At 43.6% G+C, this 24,923-nt stretch overlaps 1 protein-coding gene across 3 annotated transcripts in view; it reads left to right on the forward strand.

Moving 5' to 3' along the window:
- ALPK3 (alpha kinase 3) overlaps positions 1-24,923 on the forward strand; it is a 51,086-nt gene that overhangs the window by 10,041 nt on the left and 16,122 nt on the right. For all 3 annotated transcript variants that reach the window (XM_041751916.1, XM_041751915.1, XM_041751914.1), the window contains 2 exons: positions 9,612-9,729; positions 10,297-11,536. In XM_041751916.1, the coding sequence (XP_041607850.1) occupies positions 9,612-9,729; positions 10,297-11,536 (1,358 nt within the window). The remainder of the gene's footprint in view (positions 1-9,611; positions 9,730-10,296; positions 11,537-24,923) is intronic.

Raw genomic sequence — 24,923 nt, forward strand, 5'->3', positions numbered from 1 at the left:
CTGGTGAGGAGGAGATACTACTTCTGCTCTCTATAGCATCTGATGCTGCTTGCTTACCCCTACTTTGTGACCATGACACTAACAGTTTTCTGGAAAAACCTGGCTCTTTCACAAATCTGTGCTTTTATGTACACTGTTTTCCCTATATAGAAAGTCCTTAATTCTTCTTTTTAAAGGGAATTAATTTTTATTTGATAAAATTAATGCATGCATATAATGTAAGTTTTCAAGCTATACTAAAAGGCATGTATCAAAATACAACAGTTCACCCCTCCCACCAATTTGTCTTTCCAGAAGCAACTGTTTTCACCGTTTAGCTATTTCTTCTGGTGTATACATTTCCACAATACTGAGTAATAATGTGACTGTTGGTAACTTTTAAGACTTCGGGTTTTCATGCTAGCTGGTCCTCCTGTAATGGTCGATAAGGAATTAGCTGTCTTTATCTTCATTTTCTCTGTTTCTCCTCACTTACCTTCTCAATATGGTTATATTATAATTTTTGTTTAAATCCATATTTACTGTTTACCTATTTCTATGCAATATTATTCAGAATTGAAGATTGTAGTATACTGTGATTCTATTTCTTTCTTCTGTTTTTACTCAGATTAGTACTAATTTTTCATTTAATTGATTTTTTTTGCTATCCATTGCTAGATTTTCTTTTTTTTAATAATAAATTTATTTTTTATTGGTGTTCAATTTACCATCATACAGAATAACACCCAGTGCTCATCCCGTCAAGTGCCCCCCTCAGTGCCTGTCACCCATTCACCCCCACTCCCCGCCCTCCTCCCCTTCCACCACCCCTAGTTCATTTCCCAGAGTTAGGAGTCTTCATGTTCTGTCTCCCTTTCTGATATTTCCTACCCCTTTCTTCTCCCTTCCCTTCTATTCCCTTTCACTATTATTTATATTCCCCAAATGAATGAGACCATATAATGTTTGTCCTTCTCCGATTGACTTATTTCACTCAGCATAATACCCTCCAGTTCCATCCATGTTGAAGCAAATGGTGGGTATTTGTCATTTCTAATGGCTGAGCAATATTCCATTGTATACATAAACCACATCTTCTAAATTTTCTTATCCCCATCCAGCCTCTTAATACAATTTTCTACAAGGTCACTGCCAGCAGTGTTCCTGTCAACTGCTTTCCTTGGAGACATGTCTCTTGGAGATCTCTGTTCTTCTGTCTGAACTGGTAGTCTTTTAGGCCCAATTCCTGGGGTTTCCCTTTGCCTTTCTCCTGGGTTTAATTCACTTTCCTGGATCTCATGTGGTCCTTTTTCTTGGTTTATTTTCTGGCTTTACTGAACTACATTCTTCAGTAGTGTCATCATGTGAAAAAGACATTCTACCAGAGATGGTGCGACAATAAGAAGCACTGTGATGACAAGCTCTCCATCTGTCTCTCCTTTGAGCCTTTCACTCCAGTGGGATTTAGTTTTTCTATGCATCTGATGCACGGTTGGAGTTTTGGGATCTCCCTTTACCATCATCCTATACATTCCCTTTACCTGTGTTGGATTTCTTGGTTTCTATATTCCACATATTTCTTTTTCTTGATTTACATTCTTGTTTTGGTAGCTTCCTAGGCAGAGTACATGGGAAGCAAATGTTAGACAACTTATGTCTGAAAATGTTTTTGTTTTGATTTGGTTTGGTTTGGTTTTCTTTCTATTTTACTCTTGATGGAGTGTTTGAGTATAGAATTCTAAGTTGAAAACAATTATCCTTGAGAATTTTGAAGACATTGCTCATTGCCTTCTTCCTCCCAATGTTAGTGTTCAGAGCAGGAAGATGGTTTGACTCCTCATTCTCTCTGGAAGCTTATAAGAATGTTCTGATGTTTCATAATGATGTATCTTGATATGGGTGTCTTTTCATCCTGGGGCGTGCTTGGACTCTTTCAGTCTGGTAACTGATGGCCTCTCGTTCTGGGAAATTTGAGATTATTTTGATGTTGGTTTGTTCCTCCTATTTACTCCGCTCTTTCTGGAACCCTAGTTATGTTGATGTCTGCTCCCCTGGACTCATCGTCTTATTTTCCTTTCTTCCCCTTCTGTCTGTCTTTTCACTCTACTTTCTGGGAGATTTCCTCGGTGTTATCTTTCCTCTCTTCCACTGGGTTTTTAATTTTTTTTTTAAATTTTTATTTATGATAGTCACACAGAGAGAGAGAGGCAGAGACACAGGCAGAGGGAGAAGCAGGCCCCATGCACTGGGAGCCCAACGTGGGATTCGATCCCCGGTCTCCAGGATCGCGCCCTGGGCCAAAGGCGGGCGCCAAACTGCTGCGCCACCCAGGGATCCTGGGTTTTTAATTTCTAAGAGCTCCTTAATTTATTTTTCCTGTGGCGCCCTGTTCTTTTCATGAATGTAATATCTTCTCTTATCTGAGACTAGTAATGATAGTTTTCTAGAAGTTTTCTTCTCCCTGCAAAGTTTGAGTTCCTTCCAATTTGCTTTTTTTTTCTTTTTCTTTTTTTAACATAATTGTTTTGATCCTTAATCTTCTATGTATAGGCTTCCTTCAGACACCTAGGGATCTTTGGCTGTCAGATAATGGTTAAGAGTGAAGACCAAAAAGCTCATTGTCAGTTCTGAGCCAGCAGGAGGGGCCCAAAAACTTGGGGCTTCGTTGTAGGGTGATCTGGCAGCCACTGTTGGGATTAAGTTTCTTTAATTCCTTCATTTTGTACAAGCTAGAGTCCCTAGGGAATACTTTTCCCATATCTTGCCTGGACGGTATAGATTTTTCCAGGAGTTATACAGATTATAGGTTGGGTGGGCTCTCATCAGAGAGCATTTATTTTATGCACACAGTTACTACATTTTTTTCTGTTTCCCATAGAGTAGTCATGCCCTCATCTCTGCTGGCTTATACTCAGGGTAAAGTTTTACCTTTCCAGATAATCATCCTCACCTTTGGCTGTGGGGGCAGGGTGGGAAGGAATAGTTACCTAGTGATGTGGAGGGGGTGAAGGGATCCACAGATTTGATGGTTTTTCACACAAATTATAACATCTCCTCCTTCTCTTTCCCTCAAGTGGTTGCCAGCAATGATGCCCTTTGGGGGACTATCCAGTGTTCAAAGGGTAGTTCTCAGTTCCTCCACTGCTACCCTATGGTTCAGCTATCCTGGGTCTGGAGAGTGTTTCCACTTGTCTGTTCACTTTCCAACTTTCAAACTGTTGCCTCATCTGTTCTTCCTTTCCCTGTGGTTTTCTATCTTTTAATTAAAAAAATCTCTTGAGTATACTTGTACTGGGGAGAGAGTGGAAACAGGTGATACGCTTATTCTATCTTTTTACCTAGAAGCCTACTCCTTTGCTGGAAAATTTCTTCTCATCTTTCAAAGCCAAGCACAAATGGCTTATCCTCTAGGACATCATCTCCAGCACTTCCACGGAAAGCTCTTGCTGTATCTGTTTCTCTATTCATACATCTCTTCCTCCAGGAAGATGATGAGATCTGTGAGGATAGAGCACAAACCTGGTACATTGTGTCTCTCTGGAGCGAGCGCAAAGGAGGCACTCAGTACCTACTTGTCAAATGCTTGTTTCTTTCAGCTGCAGCTGCTGCGGAGGCCTTGGGCCACCTGCAAGGGCCAGGCACAGGGATGGCTCACCCCTCTGTCCCTCTTCCATTCTGCCCTTTATAGCCGTGGACTCTGAGAGCAATGTCGGAGAAGCCAGACAGGAGTCTGGCTTAAAGAATCTCGGGACATTTTATTCAATACCTCTAATGTCATCCTGAAATTTTGCCCTGTTTAAAGCCCAACCCAAAGGAGCAAACTTTTATCCTCTCAGTGAAATAATATCCATGTCTCATGCTGACCAACCAGGGCCATGGTCTTCATTCTGCTCAGGAGCACCTGCCATGCTCAGGTGTGCAGCACTCCCACTTGGGGCTAGAAGATTTCTAGGGCTCTATGTATTGCTAACATCCATACCTGAGTCCCCTATTATACCTAACCCCTCTTCCCCACTCCTTGCTCCCCACACACATAAAAAACTCAAGTCACTTGAGTTTTATGTAGCAGATTAAGGAGGAGGTCTCTGGGTTCACCATGGTACACTGTAAATAAGCTATTTCCAATTAGCAAGGAGAGAATGTAGACTGTATGAGGAAGACAGGGGGAGGGGAAGAGGGATGCAGAGAAACCAGAGAACAAAGGAAACAGGAGGTGGATCTCCTGATTTGGAGATGTAGATGGTAGAGAGATCTATGGCTGAGACTGACCTCCATGGGAGACTCCCATGGTGATCCCAAGTAGTGTCTGTGGAGATAAAAATGACCACACGTCTGTCTTCCTCCCACCCTGCTGGTAGCCTTCCTTAAACTAGATTGATGAGTCAGCCCCATCAGGGCCTGACCAGGAGCAGGTGATGCTTTCTGATGGGTCAGAACATTGACCACATGAGTGAATGGAGTCTGTACTGATTCTCCTGAGGGCTGAGCTCTGAGGGAAGCCCTCAGGAGTCTTGGGGGCCTTGGAGAGGGGATATACAACCTGTGGCTCTTCCCTATTGGAATGGGTGCATGGGGTGGGTAGCAGGCCTTGACTCAGCCTTCTGGCTGCTGTCTCCCCAAGGGGCTCCTCTTGGCCAGAATGCTACTGCCCTCTCTGAGGTTGCCTAGCTTCATCTAGCATGGTGGCCCCATTCCTCCACTCTCCTCAACTCGTTGTGTATCTGTGTTGGAGTGTGTGTGTAGGTGTGGATATACGTTGGGGCGGGAGGAGGAAGCTGCAGGAAGCCACTGGACAGAGCAACTGAGCCTTTAGACAGAACCAAGTTGCTGAGAAACACCTTTCTTAGAGAAATAAGTTTAATATAACAAATGAGGGGAATAGAAACTTACAGATTGGTCCCTGAAACCTCATCAGAAAGAGAATTGTACAAGGAAAAGGAGGCCAGGTGCCAGCTTTGTTTGCTTGTTTTTTCTTTAAAGATTTTATTTATTCATTTATGAGAGACACACAGAGAGAGGCAGAGACATAGGCAGAGGGAGAAGCAGGCTCCATGCAGGGGGCCCGGATGGGGGACTCAATCCCAGGATCCTAGGAGCCAAAGGCAGATGCTCAACCACTAAGCCACCTAGGTTCCTCAAATGAAACTATATTTGAAGCTCTTTGAAAAGTCTACATTGATATTCATCATTATGGATCTCTTCCATCTGAGCTTCTCAAATGGGTTGATTGGCTCTGAGTCTCCAAGCTGGGTTCCAGACTTGAGCCTGCTGGCTGTGGAGCAGAGGTCTCAGGGCAGAAGGAGGAAAGGTGGCAGCCACAGGCTGTGAGACCACTGTGGGCTCTCCTGGCCAGAGCTGAATGTGTGTGCATGCCTGCTGGTGGACATTCACACATGGGCCGGCATGTGTGTGCAGCTGAGAGGGAAGGACCTTTCTTGCTTTTGTGTGTTTTAGAATTCAGTTCTTAGAATTCAGTATTATCCAAGGCACACGGAAATGTTTTCCATCCAAATCAAACTGTTTCTAAAGCCCATTGTTGCCATGGAGCCCTGAGCTGTCAGGTTGGCCGCCACTCTGTGAAGAGGCACTAGAGGATGGCATGGGGGGCTGAGGCCTTAGCCTTGGAGTTAGTGGGGTCCATTCAACATCTCCTTCCTTGCACTAGGTTGACTGGATTTAGAGATTCTGGAGATGGAGGCCCTACTGGGCAGACTGTGGGGCAGGGAGGCTCTGAGCTGGGCTCTTGTAGGGATGAGATCATCACACAGGATGGTGAGGACACCTGTGCTGGCCCTGGCCACATGCGGTGATGTAACCAGGGGCTTTAGCTCACAGTGGAAACATGGGGCTCGCTTTACAGTTGGGGCTGCCCAAAGTTTGTTCCTGGCCGGCTCAGTTGTAGTGTCGCCTCCCTTGCTCCCAGCTCCTGTACACAGTTCCCCAGCGTGCCCTTTACTTTCTACCCCTACTCTCTACTGTTACGGTTCCTGTGTCAAGCCTGCCCTCCCCATCTGCCTCCTACTTGATTGTTTGCTCATTTCCTTATTCCTTTACTCACTCATCCATCAGGGTTTTTTGTTTTTGTTTTTGAAAGATTTTATTTATTTATTCATGAGAGACACAGAGAGAGGTAGAGCCATAGGCAGAGGGAGAAGCAGACCCCCTGTGGGGAACCCTATGCGGGAGTCAATCCCAAGACCCCAGGATCATGCCCTGAGCCAAAGGCAGATGCTCAAACACTGAGCCCCCAGGTGCCCCGCCATCAGGGTTTTATTAAGTAACTACCATGTGCCACTATTATGCACCACTACTATGCATTCCTCTGTCTTAGGTGCTGGGGATATAACAGTAAAGAAGATACAATTCCTGCCCACAGAGGACAGGGAATCTAGGAGAAGAGACAGACAGGGAAATACTTCATTCTAGTATCATGATGAGTGCTGTGGAGGGGGAACTGCAGGCACTGCTCCTGACGATTTCAGAATTTTCTGAAATTCTGCCCACCGTTCATGGCCAGTTCAAATGCCACTCCTGCCACAAAGCCTTTCCTGATATCTTGGCCAGAAGGGCTTGCTCCCTTCTTGGCACCTGAGCACTTAGTGGATTCATCTATAAATATTTAATGAGTGTTGATTCCAGACCAGGCACTATTCTAGGAGCTGAGGACGTAACAGTGAATAACACAGATAAGTCACGGACCTGATATTCAACTGGGGGGGTTGGAGAGGATGGACATAATCTAACAAATTCCCAAGTATATAATGCGTCCGATGGTGATACGTTCTATAAACTAAACATGGTGGGAGGGACAGAGGTACGGGGAGGGAGAGTTATGTTTTATGCAGGGCAGGAGAGAAGGCTCTTCTGAGGAGGTAGCATGAGGATAGAGGGGTGTGTTGCTCACACGGTGTGTTAGAGGTGAGCCGGGAGGACCCATGGCTGGAGTGGAAACAGCGGGACCCTGAGTGGTGAGAGAGGAGGCAGTGGGGTACAGACTCCAGATCAGGAGGGCCTGCATGAAATGGGGGCTCTGGGGTGTTTGGGGCACGGGAGTGCCATGCCCTGACTTGACTTTAAAAGATTTACTCTGGCTGTCTGCTGACAATGGGCTGAACCAAAGCCAGACTGGAAGTAGTGAGGTCAGAGGAGAGGTTATTACAGAAATTGAGGTGTGAGATGGTGGTGGGAACTGGCGGGCGGTGGGGGGTGGCAAGAAGTGCTGGAGTTCTGGATATATTCTGAAAGGAGGGCCCATGGGATTGTCTGATGGAGTGGACATGAGAAAAAGAAAAGAATAAAGGAGTACCCCCAGATTTGGGCACAGAACCAACTTAGAAGGATAAAGTTGCCATTTATCGAGCTATGTATGTATGAACTGTCCTGGAGGGGGAATGAGGAGCGTGGCTTGGGGCATGATAAGTCTGAGACCTAGTAGATCTCCAAGTGGAGGCATCAGACACACAGTCAGAATTAGGAACCAGGAGTTCAAGGGGGAGGTTGGACTGAATAATGTGGGGGTCATGAGCATATAGATCTTTAAAAGCCAAGGAGGATCAGGTCCTTGGGTTATTTGGATAGAGCGTGGGAATTGGTTCTGGGGCCTGAGCCCTGGGGCACAAAAACACTCATAGGCCCTGGTGTGAGGGGGACAGATGAAGGAGATTAGAAAGAGTGGCCCATGATGTGGGAAGAGCCCTCCAAAGGAGTAAGGAGATGGTTCCAGGAGTGGGCGTCAACACCCAACAGGTTGAGTAAATGAGGTATAAGTATCACTAGTAGATTTGGTGACATGTGAGTCATGAGTGACCTCCACAGGCATGATTCTGGGGCTGTGTGTGTGCAAAAGCCTGATTGGAGGGGAGGAGATGAAGACAGAGTGCAGACAGCTCTTGCAGAGAACTTTCCTGTAAAATTCATACAGCAGGCTTCTGTGCCAATAGGAATGAGAGAACAGAGGGGAGCCGTTTGCTGACACAAGAGAGAGCAGGAATAATTGTTGGAGAGACATCCTTGATGAGGCAAGACTAGATGGGATCCAGTCAGTACAGCTTTGGTGAAGCATGTGGGCAGGGTATCTGCAGACACAGGAAAGGTGGAGCAGGTGCTGTCTGTTTTACCTTTTCTCCTGTACACTGGGTTCCTTGAGAGAAGACACTCTGCCATTCAGGCTTCTAGAGCTTTATAATCCCATCTCAGCACTCAGCACACACTAAATATATATATGTTGGAGGGAATGTGTACAAGGGGTCCTTGAATTCTGATAAACAGCAGAGACCTTTTGGAGTCAACTTAAGGAATGAAGTGGCATTCACTGGTAAGAAGCTGGGCTTCTTGTGCAACTGATGAGTAGGAGTGCCTCTGTGCCCAGGCAAGGAATGGAGCAGTGTTTGGAAGGATTTTCGGACTGTCTGTCTCCTATCTGAATAGGATAGGATATCCTGCATATCAACTTCGTTTTTGCATCTCTCTGCAGGCCAGTCTACGTGGAGAACAGGGCTGCACTCCCTTTGAAGTTATAGCTCCAGGCCCAAGGGTAGACTGTCTCCAGGTCCTGATTCCTAAACTCAGTCAAATAACTGGATTTGATTAACTGAGGATGTCCATTACTGGACCCATCAGCCTTGTGGGGATGGAGCCAGGGACACATGACTCTAAAGTTGGAAGCTGGGCAGCCCGGGTGGCTCAGTGGTTTAGTGCCACCTTCAGCCCAGGGCCTGATCCTGGAGACCTAGGATCGAGTCCCATGTCAGGCTCCCTGCATGGAGCCTGCTTCTCCCTCTGCCTGTGCCTGTGCCCCCCCTCTCATGAATAAATAAATTTAAAATAATCTTTAAAGTTGGAAGCTCTCCTTGTGGGTAGGGCTGGAAGTCCCCAGAGAGAAGGTACTGGGAGACACCTTGGTCAAGCTCACAGCAATGAATGAGTGGGTAGGGAATTGTGGATGGATGGATGATGGATGGATGGGTGAGTGGATGGATGGATGGATGGATGGGTCGATGGATGGTTGGATGGATAGATGGGTGGATGGATTGGTCTGTGGGTGGATGGATGGATGAATGGATGGATGAGTGGGTGGATGGATGGATGGATGGATGGATGAATGAATGGGTGGGTAGATGGGTGGATGGATGGATGGATGGATGGATGAATGGGTGGGTGGATGGGTGGATGGATGGATGGATATTTTAGCTGTATCACCAAATAATACCAGCAGCTCAGCAACCTGGGATAAAAGAAGAAGTTCTCTTCCTCCTTGGGGTACTGGGGGGACCTCTAAGTTGGGGTATTGGTGGGGAGACCTCTGAGGATACAGCTGTTACCACAGTTGAGAATATAGGTTAGAACACTGAAGGAAGGAGGCTTATTACTATGAGGCTTTCTGGAAACTTCTTGTTTCCCTTCTTACCAGGAAGCTGGGAAGTTGCTACTCCATATTTGCTTTCCAAATGCTAAAGGGAAACCGTTTTCACCCTTGACATGAACTAGCTTCTAAAAATAAGCTGAGCCAAATGATAACCCTTTGCTTCCAGCGAGGGGGGCAGGTGGTATGGAGAAGCCATGGCATCCTGTTCTCTCCTTCCACTATTTTGGAACTGGTCTTCCTACAACCCAATTTTTTGCTTACTTCTTAGGATATCCAGAGCCAGAGGTAACCTGGTACAAGGATGACATAGAGCTGGACCGCTACTGTGGTTTACCGAAGTATGAGATCACTCACCAGGGCAACCGCCACACGCTGCAGCTTTACAGGTGGGGAAAGCAGCCTGTCCTGCTCTCTCTGCTCTCCTATGTGTCCTGTGGCCCCAATAGAGATGGGCTCAGTTGGATGCAGATGTCCAGGCAGGATCTAGGGGCGGAGGATGGGTTTCTGCTGCTGAGTTGAACCTGCTGGTGAACTATCTGGCTGCCGGTGTCTGGGATCTCCTAAGACCAGGGTGGGAGTATTTCAGACAGCCAGAGAGTAAAGCACAACCAGAGGAGGTCCTGCCCCATAGAAACATTTTCCATGAGGTCAGCTACAGAAAAAAACTCCCGTGTCATCCTTACTTCACAAGGGGCTGTGTGGGTCACCTGCTTCTGAAGGCTCTCCCGGGCCTCAAGTCTGATCTAATCCCTTCTGGAACAGTACAACCTGGGCCAGCTCCCTCCCTGTTGCCAGCCGCAGTTTCCCCAACTGTAACAGGATGGTTGGATGTGGTGATGTCTGAGGTGGGGTGTGGCACTTGGGGCAGGACTCTCGGGGAGCAGGGCAGCATCCTCCACTGGGGGAGATTCTTGCCTGAGGGGAGAATTTGCATCTTGTGCTCCTACACTTAGGTGTCAAGAGGAAGATGCGGCCATCTACCAGGCCTCTGCCCGCAATACCAAGGGCATCGTGTCTTGCTCGGGGGTCCTGGAGGTGGGCACTATGACCGAGTACAAGATCCACCAGCGCTGGTTCGCCAAACTGAAGCGCAAGGCTGCGGCAAAGATGCGAGAGATTGAGCAGAACTGGAAGCCCAGGAAGGAGGTGGTGGGAGATGTCGACACCCTGCGCAAGCTCAGCCCCGACCGCTTCCAGCGGAAGCGGAGGCTGAGTGGGGATGAGGTGTCAGCCCCCTTGGCCCCTACTGAGGAGGCTGAGGCTGAGACCCCAGCGGCTTGGCAGGAAGATGAGACCGAGACTGGTCAGCACCCAGGGTTGGGTCTGATCAACAGTTTTGCTCCTGGAGATGTGACCACCAACGGGGAAGCTGCCCCTGAGAATGGGGAGGACGGGGAGCATGGCCTGTTGACATACATCTGTGAGGCCATGGAGCGGGGGTCTCAGAGACCCCCCAAAAAGGAGTCTGGGGCCAAGAAGAAAAAGAAAGATGAGGAATCAAAGCAAGGTCTGCGGAAGCCAGAGTTAGAGAAGGCAGCTCGAAGCCACCATTCTTCTGAAAACCGGGCCCCCAGTTCAGACCAGCCTGACTCCTGTGGGACACAGGGGCCCACAGACATGGAACAGGTCCAGGCCTGGCCCAGAGGTAGGGCTGCACGGGGGCCTGGGTCCTCTGGAGTCGATAGCACCAGGAAGCCAGCTTCAGCTGTGGGCACTCAAGACCAGGCCCAGAAAGCCCCTGCCCCAGGCCCTGTTCCAGGCCCAGACCAGCAGGTGTATTTCTCCCTGAAGGACATGTATCTGGAGAGTACCCGGGCAGGCAGGCCTAAGGGGGAGGAGGGGTCCCAGGCACCAAGTGGCAGGGCACCTGGAGAGATGTCCTCCGGGAAGGTACCCAGTGAGGCTGGAGGTGAAAGGAGTCCTGTTGCCCCTGGCCAGCCCATGTCCTCAGCCCCCCAGCCAACTAGGCCTTTCAACAGGAAGAGATTTGCCCCTCCGAAGCCCAAAGGGGAGCCCACTGCCAATAGCAAGCCTGATGCTTCCCTGAGCCAAGCCTCAGAACCAGGGGTCCAGAGCTTAGGGAAGGCCCCATCTCAGGCCTCTGCCCAGGTGCCCACACCCCCTGCCCGGCGGAGACACACCACCCGGGACAGCCCCCTGCTGGGGCAAGCAGACCACAGGACTTCAGGAGAGGTAAGTGTGGGTGTTGGGTTCCTGGAGGCTGCTCTGGGAAGTTGACCTCATGGAAACTCTTGCTCTAACAGCTCGGCAGCCAGTGAGCAGTGGGCTATTTATAGAAGGGGATGAGGTGGTGATGGAGTGCCAGCCAGGAGCAGGGGACCACAGGCTCGGCCTTTGCCCCAGCCAATCTCTAGATGCCAGGCATGAGGGCAGCACAGCCTGACTGTGACCCTATCCTCTGATAGCCTGGGAGCTCATGGCCAAGGGAAAAGTGCCCCAGAGGGAGGTGGAGGAAGACAATGTCCTCTGGGGGAGGAAAGAGCCAGTGGAGGGATTTCTTGGGCTATACTGAGGCAACAGTGTTTCATGGGGAGACTGAGGAGTGGGGGTGAGCTATGGTGTGTGGTAGGTCTTGACCTGGATGCTTATCAGATTTTTAAGAGTATCCCACTATCCAGGAAATTCTGGCTTCATCTGGGTTTTTGTCTAAGATTTTGAGGTCAGGTATACCTATGTGCAAATCTGACTCTGCTTAACATTTTGTGATTTGGGCAAGTGGTAAAAATCAGAATAAAATACTACCTACTCCATAGGATATGCAGTCAACACAGGGCCTGGTTCATGTTAAGAACTAAATAAATGGCAGGAGGTAGAAGATCATTACTGTGGTGAGAGGTCGAGGCTAACTCGTCTACTGGGAGCAGGGATGCCATCATTTTCTGGGGGTCTGGTGGCCAACAGCAGGGAGGTGATGCTTTGTGTGAAGGTAGGGATGAAGGTATCCACTTTTCAAAGAAGAGGTGGGCGACAGCATTGAATTTGGGAAGCAGGGAGGGAGGAACAGGATTGAGAGGAGTGACAAAGGGAAACAGGTTGTTCCCTTTGGTCAGTGCTGCATGTCTCAGGGGCAGAGAGTAGGAAGTATTTTATTTTTATTTTTTCAATTTATTAGAGGGAGAGAGAGAACATCAGCAGGGGGAAGAGCAGAGGGAGAGGGAGAACCAGACTCCCTGCTGAGCAGGGATCCCCATATTTGATGCAAGTCTCAACAAGGGGGACTGGATCCCAGGACCCTGAGACCATGACCTGAGCCAAAATCAAGATTCAGACACTTAACCAGCTGAGCCCAGAGGGCAGGTCGTGTTTCACAGGAGTTTTGGGAGCCGGTTTTACGGTGGGCAGAAGAAAGGCAGTATTTCTTATGAATGGCAGAAAGGTAAAGTATTTCAAGAGTGGGGGCAGAAAGCGGAAGGGACAAACTGCCTGCCTCTGGACCTCGCGGTGGGCAGAGGGAAGGGGTGCTTCACAGACCACAGGGAGGGGCTGCCTTTTCCACGGAGAGAACCTCTGTCGGAGAAGGAGGGAGAGACCAATTTCCAAGGTAGTGCTGAGTTAGTCTGTGGGGACAGAGGGTTTGGGAGTGGGTGACTCACCCCTCCAGTTTGGTCTCTGGAGGTGTTGGCAGCTGGTGTGCTGAGCTCCCCATGGCCCAGACAGGGCCGCTCTGTGTGCCTGACGGCCCACAGCCTGGACAGAAGGGGGACGTCCCTTGCTGCGGGGATGGCATTCAGGGGCCCCTAGGGAGCCCATTTGGGAAGTGACTGGGCCAGCAGCCAAGTCTGATGATGGTAGCCTCAGTGCCCACAGCAGTGGGGACAGACAGCCGACTGCTTCGCCCTCCTGGCAGGGCCCTCCTTGCCTCTGGTGGGGGGGAGGGCGGGCAGGCGCAGGAGAGGCTGCCTGCATAGTTCCACCAGTCCTACAAGATGCTGGTGTGGCTTTTATATTCCTCTACTTAGAAAATTGGGAAAGAGATCACATATGTGAACAATGCATTTAACATCTATGTGTATGTTGAAGCTGCTGCTTGTTAGTGGCTGAATTTTGTTGATTTTTCATATTCTCATTCTACTACATGTTTAAAAAAATCCTATTTTTCTGATGATGAAAGAAACCCATGCTCATGGTGAAAAATATGGGGGGTAACCCTAAACAATTCAGTGGGGGAAAGTAGCAGTTCACCTATAATTCTAGCATCGAAAAGCATCGTGATGTGTCTACCAATCTTTCTGTATGTGCAGTTTTATTATTTTAAAAATTTAGTGTGTGTGCAGTGCTTCTGATTCAGTTTTGATATCCTACTTTCTTCACTTCTCATTATTTCATGAGCATTTTCTTGTAGTTTCTAAAAATTAACTTTAATAGTTGTATAAGGTGCCACAATATGTATATTTTAACCATTCCTTCCATAGTTTATGCTATCCTTCCCTATTCTAAGGGTTGTTAAGTCTTAATCTACATTTTTAAAATAAATTTTTGTTATTTGAATTTCTTAATTTGACTTTAAAATTAACCTGAAATTGATTTGAGTAGATAGTATAGCATTAGTTTCCAGCTCAATTTTTGGTTAATTAAGTAGGTAATTTCCCTCAATATCATTTGTGGAATATTTAACTCTTAGATATTAGTTTGTGATTCTTTCTTTATATACTAATTTTACCATGGAAATTCTCTCTGTGGAAAAGGCAGCCCCTCCCTATGGTCTGTGAAGCACCCCTTCCCTCTGCCCACCACGAGGTCCGGAGGCACACCAAAGCCTATTTTAGTTCCTATGTATACCCATCATAATCCATTAATCTGATTTTATTGATTCTTACAACAGAATAACCTTGTTTTAATGACTAATGACTGTAGTTTAATTTCTGGCAGACCAATCCTCTTAGGCTTCTTTTAAAATTTTTCTTTGCTATTTTCTCTTGTTTATTCCTGTAGGGAAACTTTATTTAAAAAGTTTTTTTGTAGGGAAATTTTAAAATCATTGTTTGAAATTCTTTAAACTTTTATTTTTTTTTTATTTTTTTTTTTTATTTATCTATGATAGTCACACACAGAGAGAGAGAGAGAGAGGCAGAGACACAGGCAGAGGGAGAAGCAGGCTCCATGCACCGGGAGCCTGACGTGGGATTCGATCCCGGGTCTCCAGGATCGCGCCCTGGGCCAAAGGCAGGCGCCAAACCGCTGCGCCACCCAGGGATCCCCTCTTTAAACTTTTAGATATCACTGTTTTGTTTTGTTTACCTTGTACCTTTATATTTACCACTTTATTTTTTACTTTTTTTAAAGATTTTATTCATTCATTTCAAGAGAGACACACACTCAGAGAGAGAGAGAGGTAGAGGGAGAGGCAGGCTCCATGCAGGGAGCCCAACGTGGGACTCGATCCCGGGTCTCCAAGATCAAGCCCTGGGCTGAAGACGGCGCTAAACCGCTGAGCCACCTGGGCTGCCCTGTTTACCACTTTAAAAAATCACATTTAAAAAAAAGTGGTAAGCTATTTTTAATAAGATCATATACCTGTTAAATCTTTTCATGGAAAACTGAAGTCTGATTTGTATTTGGAACGATATTTTAATAAAACTTGCTAGATATATGTTTTAAACAGCTTTATGGAGGCATAATATATATACATATTATATATGTATATATTATATATATATACCATAACATTCACCTCTTTCAAATGTGCAATTTAATGTACACAATTTAGAATTATTCAGGTATTACCAAAATTAGTTTTTGAACATTTACATCACCCTAGAAAGATCCGTGTTCCATTTTGCAGTTCATCCTTATTCCCACCCCAGACCCAGACAACCACTAATGTGCTGTCTCTATATCACTGGTGTTCTGGTTAGGATTAGAGTAAGTATAAGAATTAATTTGGAAAAACCCATATCTTAATATTTAGCTTTCTTGTCTGACAGCATGGTATTCATTTCCATTATTTAATCCTCCTTTCATATCTCTTTTTAAGTTCTTGTTGTTTTTTTATATGGGCCCAGCACGTGTCTTTTTAGGGTCCAGTACTTGAAGTATCTCTGCCTCTGGGACATGATGCCGCTGCTCTTCGACTCTGTCTTGATTTCCTTTCCTGGAAATAATGGATGTCTCCAGCAGTTCAAATTAGGCTTCCATATTGGCTATGGATGAGGAGCAGATGTTGGGGTTGTTGAGAATATCCAGACACCCTCCTCCCCTCTTAAGCCCAGAAATGTTGTGCAGACAGCTCTCTCCCTGGGCAGAAGTGATCTTCCCTGAAGGTACTTAATGAGTGGGGAACTGGCCATCAGTGCCCTCAAATGCTGCTTTTTTAGTGCCCTAGGCCAAGATCTTCTCTGAGACTGGCTCAGATCTCTGGAGCTAAGGTACAGCTGTAGGGACATGGTGGAATGCCCCATCCACCCACATCCTTGCGGGGGACAGTGTACACATGAGAGAGCTCTGCTGAATGCCTTGAGACCTCTGAGTGTCTCTTCTTGGGAAAACCTATAAGTCTTGAGGATGATCATCCTGCAATTTGGTAACTCCACTCCCAAATAAGGGATCTTCTGTTTTCAGAGAACACATGAATACAAGCATTTTCTGAGAGCTGTTGAAGGGAAGAGGGCTTGAGGAGAGACATGATCCTTAGGGAATTATCTAGTGAATCTAGGAGATTAGACTTACACCAAACCCTAAGTACAGAGAGGGTGTGGTGAATGTTTACTGCTGTAGGTTTCCAGGGAAAGAGAGTAGGGTGGTCCATAGTTGCTAGGGAAGGGATCTGGGAAGTGGCCAGACTGGCTGGTAGCATGTACAGGATTCATTACTGGAAATATCATAGTAGAAAAACATCAAATAGAAATTATTATTGTTGTTGTTTTAATATTAAAAAAATGCCTATAATATCCCCAGTTTGAAAAATAGGTGGTAGAGAGGAAGGAAGACATTCTGGGAAGGACACGGAGCATGAAGCAAAAGTAAGGTGTTGGGCTAGAAGAGGAATGCAAAACAAAAAACAAAAAAAAAAACAAACAAAAAAAAAAAAGAGGAATGCAAACCTACCTGTCCTAGTCTTAATGCCCAGATGCTCTTAAAGCTTCTTAACACTTTTTCTTCTCTTCCATATCTTGTGCTCTGCTTTGGTTTGTTTAGCATTAACTGTAACATCATCCAGGCTTGGGGGTGAGACAGAAAGGGGGGAGAACTAACATTTATTGAATATAAGCTTCCAGTAGTGCTAGGTTAGGTTGTTCAGACCAACTTCCTATAGAGGACAACTAGTAAAGGACAAGGTGAAGAGTTATTAGTCCAGAATATGGAAGGAGATGGAAATCCAGAATGGTGAGCCCAGTATTTGGCATAACTTTTATCCTGTGTCTATTTGCTACTCCAGAAGAGGAGAATGAGAGACTCAGCAATGTTTTAGATACCCTTGTGGGACTAGGGAGCAAAGATTGGAGTCTATGGTCTAAGAGTAGTAGCCCTGGTAAACACCTGATCTTCAGGTTGGGATCCTGAATAAGTAGTGAGCCAGAAGCAAAGTACCCTGGGACTGAGGCTTATCTTGAGTTGCCTGGATGACTAAGAAATATCTCAGTCCCTGAAGTTAGGTTAAGGTGATTCAAAATACTTGGTGCCCCAAGCACCTGGAAGAAGCAAAAATCATCTGGAGGATGATAACATGACTTTAACCTTCAAATAATTTTTTAAAAGCATTTCAAATATAATATTTGGCATTCAAGTGAAGATAAGAAGTGCTCTGAGAGGAAAACATGAAAAAGAAGTAACAAAACAGCAGACAATACAAATGTGTCCTTAGGGGTTCCACCTTTTAGAATTATGAGACATGAAGCATGAAAACTAAACTTTCCTGTATTCAATGAAAGTAAAAAGATTGAAATTTTCAGAGAACTAGAAGCTATAGAAAGTGAGATAGACTTAAAAATAAACCAACTGGAACTCTAGAACTGAAAAATACAATAGGCAGTATGAAGCTAGTTGTTATGGTTATAACATTTTCAGTTCTGGATAAGATGGGGCAAAACCACTCACCCTATATCTCTCATTGAATGCAGCTAAAAACTTGGGCAAAATGCATGGTGCAGCTATTTGATGACTTTGATAAGCAAATAGTAGGCAGACTGGGGAAGAACACCAGACTTCAAAGTACCCCAGAACCAGCAGTGTTTACCAGTTTGTTTGTTTTTTAGATCTAATATTCTATTGGTCTGGTCTTAATGTAATCAGAAATTCAGAAGTAAGCATTGGCTTTACTTCAGAAGAAGTCTTCTACTCTACATCAGACTTGAGGACAAGGAAAGGAATCTTCTGGTGTTGGCAGCAATGTCCACAGGTGTCAAACTTTGAGGATGGGGAATCTTTCCCTCCATTCAGAGAAGTTGTGGTCCCCAAGAGGGTAGGATGAATTCCTGTTCCTTTTAAAATTTTCTCTCTTTTGGGTCTCTTCCTTGGCTTAGGACACAGGTTCATGTGTGAAAGTGTGTTACAGAGTATGAAACCCCAGCTATCTGGGCAGAGGACTGAAGAAGGGAGTCCTATGAACCCAGAAAGTACAGGGGAGATCATGGAGAAGGAACATTTGAGAAAGTGACTTCCTAAGCTATTTATAAATTCCTGGGCTTGTTTTGAAGCTATTCATGCATGCATGGATCTGGTTCTGCACAGTGTATCAAAAACTTTGAGAATGGAACTAAAAGACCATCCTCTAGGTCCCAGACTGGCCCGTTGGTGCATATACACTGGACAGATCTGAATAGCACTGCAAAGTCTTTGAAAAGTGATCTCATGATATTCAAAAAGTCTAGATACAATAAAAATTACCTAACATGTGAAAAATCAGGAAATCTCAACTTGTATGGGAAAATAGTTAAAGATGTTGGAATTATCTGGCTTAAAATCAGATACTATAAAAATGTGAGAAAATGTAAGGGTAAGGGTGTCTGAGTGGCTCAGTAATTTGAGTGTCTGCATTTGGTTCAGGTCATGATCTCCAGGTCCTGTGATCAAACTCTGCCTCAGGCTTCCTGCTCCATGGGGGGGGGGGGTCTGCTCTCCTCCCTCTGCCCCTCCATGCTCACTCTCTCTGTCTCTCAAATAAATAAACAAAATCTTTTTTAAAATGTAAGGGTAAACACTCTGGAAATAAATGGAAACATAGAAAGTCTCTGCAAATAAATGCAAAATACAAAGAATTAAATTTTAATTTCAGAACTGAAAAATGCAATAATTGAAATAAAAACACTTCCTGGCTAGGCACAATAGCAGAATGAAGGTGATAGGAAAATGTCAGTAAACTTAAAGATAGATCAACAGAAATTATTCAATCAGAATAAGGGAAAATAAAAACTTAGGAAAAATAAATAAACAGAGCTTCAGGGACCTGTGGTATAGAATCAAAATATCTAATGTTTGTGTCATTGGAGACCCAGAAGTAGAGAAGAGTATGATGCAGAAAACAATATATAAATAAATAATGGCTGAAAACTTCTCAAAATTGGCAAAAGACACAAACCTACAGACAAGAAATTCAGCAATCCCAAATAAGATATGGCTGCAGAATTCCATGCCAAAAAACAATAATCAAATTGCTGAGAACTAAAGACAACACAAAACTCTTGAAAATAGTCAGTGACAATACATTATAGGAGAGCAATGATTCAAATGACTGCAGATTTCTCATTCAAAACAATGGAGGTCAAAAGAAAGTGGAATAATAGACATGCTAACAGAAAAGATCTTTCAATCTATAAGTCTACATTCAGCAAAAATGTCTTCAGTATTGAAGGTGAAGTAAAGACATTACCAGATAAAGGAAAACTCAGGATAAATCACTGGCAGACCTGTTCTGAAAGAATTGCTAAGGTACATTTTTCCTATAGAAGGGAAATGATACCAGAAGGGAACTTGTATCATCAGGAATGAAGGAAGAACTACAGAGATGGTAAATATCTTGGTAAACATGCAACATAAAGGGGAGAGGATAAAGAGACCTATATGGTGGTAAAATTACTATGTTTCAGTTGAAGAGGTAAAATATTGACTCCAAATAGACTGCAGGAAGTTAAGTAAATATAGTACTATATAAGTACTATTAAAGTACTATACAAAGCAACAATTAAAGTACTCAACAATTAAAGCAACAATTAAAGTACCATACAAAGAAATATAATAAAAATCAATTTTTTATACAAAGAAATTTTTTATACAAAGAAATATAATAAAAATCACAATATATAGATTAAAATGGAATACTAAAAATGTTCAAATAAACTAAAAGAAGATAGGAAAGGGGAAACAGAGGAAGGAAAAAACAGGAAACAAATAATAAAATAATTGACCTAAATGCAAACATATAAATAATTATATTAAATATAAATGGTCTGAACACACAAGAGATTGTGAGTGTGGGGATGGGGATGCCTGGGTGGCTCAGCAGTTGAGCATCTGCCTTCAGCTGGGGTCCCGATCCCAGATCTAGGGATCGAGTCCCACATCGGGCTCCCTGAGACGAACCCACTTCTCCTTTTGCCTATGTCTCTACTTCTCTCTCTGTGTCTCTCGTGAATAAATAAATAACATCTTAAAAAAAAGAGATTGTGATAATGAGTCAAAAACCATTCTTAACTCTATGCTTTTTACAAGAAATTGATTTCAACTATGATATTATAGGTAGGTCAAAAGTAAAGTGATAGAAAATATACACTATACAAACGCTAATCAATTGAAAACTGGAGTGACCATATTAATTTCAGACAATGTAGACTCCAGGGCAAAGAAAATTACCAGGGCAAAATTGTGAATTATATAATAAGAAAAGGATCCACTTAAGAAAACATAATAAAAAAATGTGTTTGCCTTAACAACAAGCCTCAAAATAGATGAAGAACTGTAAGGAGAAACAGACAAATCAGCCATTATAGCTGGACACTTTGACATTCTTTCAGTAACATCTTGAGCTAATAGACTGAAAATCAGTAAGAATAAGAATAGAAAAGAGCTGAACAGCATTATCAACCAACTGGGCCTAACACATGCATAGGATACTCCATGTAGCAACCCCAGAATACTTGTTCTTTTCAAGTGCATGTAAAACATTCACCAAAAGAGATCATATCTTAGGTCATAAACAAATTTTAAAAAACATAAAATAATTGAAATTACACGAAGTATGTTTTCTGACCAAAATGGACTTAAGCTACAAATTCATGAAAAAATACAATAGGAAAGTCTCCAAACACTTTAAAATATTTATAATACTCTCTGATAGGTCAAAGAGGAAAGTCTTAAGGGCAGGTGGAAAATATTTTTAACTAAATGAAAATTAAAATACAACACATCAAAATTTTGGATGCTGATAAATATTTTGAAGAAAAGTTATAGCATTAAAATATTTATATTTAAAAAAAGAAGGTCTGAAGTCCATAATCTAAGCTCCCATGTTGAGAAACCAGAAAAGAAAAGAGCAAAATAAATCCAAAACAAGGAGAAGGAAGGACATAATAATGAAAAGAGCAGAAAACAATGACTTTGAGAACAGAAAAACTATGGAGAACGCAAATTAAATTGAAATCTGGTTATTTGAAAAAAGAAATCAGTAATATTGATTAACCCCTAGCAAGACTCAATGAGACAAGGAAAAAATGAGACAAGGCACAAATGACTAGCATTAAGGATGAAAGAAGGGCTTAATCATGTTGATCATTTCACAGTATACATAGGTATATCAAAACATCAAGTTGTAAACCTTAAATTATACAATTTTTGTCAATTATACCTCAAGAAAGATTTTTTTTTAATTTTTTTTTTAATTTTTTATTTATCCATGACAGCCACAGAGAGAGAGAGAGAGGCAGAGACACAGGCGGAGGGAGAAGCAGGCTCCATGCACCGGGAGCCCGACGCGGGATTCGATCCCGGGTCTCCAGGATCGCGCCCTGGGCCAAAGGCAGGCGCCAAACCGCTGCGCCACCCAGGGATCCCTCAAGAAAGATTTTTAGGGGTGCCTGGGTAGCTCAGTCAGATGTCTGACTCTTGGTTTTGGCTCAGTTCATGATCTCCTGGGTCGTGGAATCAAGCCCTGTGGCTGGCTCTGCACTCAATGGGGGTCTGCTTGAAGATTCTTCCCCCCGTCCCTCCCTCCTACTTGTACTTTCTCTCTTAATCCTCTGAAACAAACAAATATTTTATTTTTATTTATTTATTTATTAAAATATTTTATTTGTCCAGGAGAGACACAGAAAGAGAGAGGCAGAGATATAGGCAGAGGGAGAAGCAGGATCCCTGTAAGGAGCCCGAAGTGGGACTCGATACTCAGACCCCGGGATCATGACGCTCAACCACTGAATCACCCAGGTGTCCCAATAAATAAATCTTTTAAAAAAGATTTTTTTAAAAAAAGGAATGAAAGATAATATCGCTAGAGACTATGCAAGTATTAAAAGGGTGATAAAGGACCATCATGAAAAACTATGCATTTAGTTCAACAACTTAGATGAAATAGGCCAATTCTTTAAAAACTACAAAGTACCAAACTCTTGCAAACAATGAGATAAATTGAATAATCCTATAGTTGTACAGAAATAAAATTTGTAGTTAAAAATCATCCAGAAAGGAAATCTTTCTGGCCAGATAGTTTTATTGACAACTACCAAACATTTAAAGAGGATAGAGCCTCCGTATCAGCCCTGGGTCTGGGTTTCAGAGGAAGGAGATTCCAGGTCCTAGGCACTGTCCTCACCATTCCTGTTAAACTCCTGGTTTTGTCCCCTGGTTTCCCAAAGCAACACTCCAGGACCATGTCCCACCTTGAGAGTTAGAAGCCATAGTACTTGTCAGTCAGTAGTTGATTCCTGGAATCTATGTGCTCAGGCCTGTGCAGGATGCAAAGGTGAATCAGACTGTGTTCTTAGTCTCTGAGAATTCATGAGGAAGACAGTAACACAGGATGGAAAATTAAATATATTGCTGTTCTTTGTGGTAAAAAAGCTCACACTGGGAAAAAAAAGAAAAAAGAAAGAAAGAAGAAAGAAAGAAAGAAAGAAAGAAAGAAAGAAAGAAAGAAAGAAAGAAAGAAAGAAAGAAAGAAAGAAAAAAGGAAGGAAGGAAAGAAAGAAAGAAAAGAAAGAAAGAAAGAAAGAAAGAAAGAAAGAAAAGAAAGAAAAGAAAGAAAAGAAAGAGCTCACACCGAACCAGCAGGGTTCACCCCTGCTCGCACCATGGTTATTTTAAAGAAATACTTGGCCGTCCTCATATCTCCACACAGTTCCTGATGTAGACATACACACACACCAGAGTGTTTAAAGAGGTCAGCCTTTGCAGAAGTGTATGGAAAGTACTCAATTGATCATTCACCATGTAGTTACCTAGTACCACCTTTAACCCTGGATCTGTGTTAGGTCCACCTCTTTGGAGGAGAAGAGTTTACACATTAGGAGGTGCCACATGCATGAGACAAATAACTACCACACAGAATGAGTGTTTACCAATACAGGTAGGTACATTTGCTGTGGGTGCATAGGGTAGGAAGCCACTAATGTTTTTGGGTGGGTGAAGGAGACTCAGAACTTTTCCAAGAAGAGAAGAAAACATATTCTTCTCTTGAGGGTGAGGTCCTCAAAGATGAGAAGGAGTCTTTCAGTTGACCAAGGAGAAGGCTGAGGCTGTCCAGCAGAGAGAAAATAACAGAGTAGTAATAAAATAACATAGTGGTCACTATAGTAACTTAGTGGGAGTGGACAGAGGAACCCAAGAGGTGAACCTGGAAAGAGAGACCTGGGACCCTTGTTGAAGGATGGGCTTTGTTGATCACACAAGATTTAAATTACTTATTTTCAGTTTAAATTGAAAATTGTTGGTATATGTCATGTGCACATGGTATAAAATTTAAAAAGTAGAAAAGGTATATGGAGAATATTGTCTTCCTCAACTGCACCCTCCTCCCGAACCCAATTTCTCCTCCTGAAATCAGTGGCCAGAGCTAGTTTCTTGGGCATACTTCCAAAACTAGTTTCCCTTTGTTTGGAAATATGTGTGTGCCTGTATATTTGCTACACAAAGGTTGCATGTTATACTTTCTATCCACACGTTGCTTTCCTATTTGGATATTTATTTTATTTATTTGGAATATGGATGTACTGTAATTCACTGGATCAATTCTGTGTTGATAGAATTTGGGTAATTTCTAGTCTTTTGCTGTTATAAAGTGTGCTGCAATGAATATCCTTGTATGTAAGTCCATTTACACATGGAAATATATCTAGAGGACAAATTCCTCATATTGGAACTATTAGGTCAAAGAGTATAAGTGTTTTTAGTTTTATTAAATTATGCCAAACTGCCATCCATAGAGGCTGTGCTGACAACCTGTTTCCCCATACTCTGGCCAACAGTGTTCTTAAATTTTTTGCTCTTTGAGGCTTGGGCTTTTAGGCTTTATCCTGTAAATGATGATAAGCCCTGGAGAGGTTTTTAAGCAGGGGAGTGTCACAATTGGATTTGTATTTCAGTAAGATCACTTGGGCTGCAGTGAGGGTAAGTGTCACACAGAGGCAAAGGCTGGAGTTATGGATGCCAGTCGGGAGGCTTTACAGCAGTCCAGGCGAGACAGAATTGTTGGCAGCCTGGTTTAGACAGTTGGCAGTGGAAATAGAGAAGGGAATAGATATTGAGACACTGAGGAAGTAGGTTTGATAGGACTCAGGGACTGATTGGGCTTGGGGTTGGGGGAGAGAAGATACCTTTAATCAAAGGCTCTAGGGGCACCTGGCTGGCTCAGTCAGTAGAGTGTGTGACTCTTGATCTCTGGGTTGTAAGTTTGAGCTGCACGTTGGGTGTTGAGATGACTTAAAAATAACATCTTAAAAAAGGCAAAAAATGGGATCCCTGGGTGGCGCAGTGGTTTGGCGCTTGCCTTTGGCCCAGGGCGCGATCCTGGAGACCCGGGATCGAGTCCCACGTCGGGCTCCCGGTGCATGGAGCCTGCTTCTCCCTCTGCCTATGTCTCTGCCTCTCTGTGACTATCATGGATAAATAAAAATTAAAAAAAAAAAAAGGCAAAAAAATATCTGTTCTTATGAGTCTTGTGCAAAATCAGCATTTTCCTTGTCAACTTATAGATTTCACGCCCATGTTAATGCTTCCTAATCCTAGAACACCAGGAGTTAACAGAAGTGTTCTATTATATTTCTAATTGCTGTTTGTTGGCTCCAAGGGGTTTTTGTCTGTTAGAGTATCTTACTGGTTGTCAGAGATGTTGGAGAAGCATTTTTACTAAATTCTTTGACCAGTCAGGCTTTTATTTGATGGCTTCTGAGCATCACCACACTTTTATTTTTCCCATATTTGAATAAATGGCATCATTCATTTAAAACTCCATATTCAGTAACTTTAAATTCTGTACTTAATTAAAATGTAGCTTAATTATATATATTTTAAGGCCTTTCTTTGTATGATGTGTTTCCTTTGGTTTTGTGTGTGGTTCTTCTGATAACTGGAAATATTTGTATGTGGTAATTTATAATATATATTTTATGTTTCATATGATACCATTAAGTATTTC

This window comes from Vulpes lagopus, chromosome 4, assembly GCF_018345385.1.
Source record: "Vulpes lagopus strain Blue_001 chromosome 4, ASM1834538v1, whole genome shotgun sequence".
NCBI lineage: Eukaryota > Metazoa > Chordata > Mammalia > Carnivora > Canidae > Vulpes > Vulpes lagopus.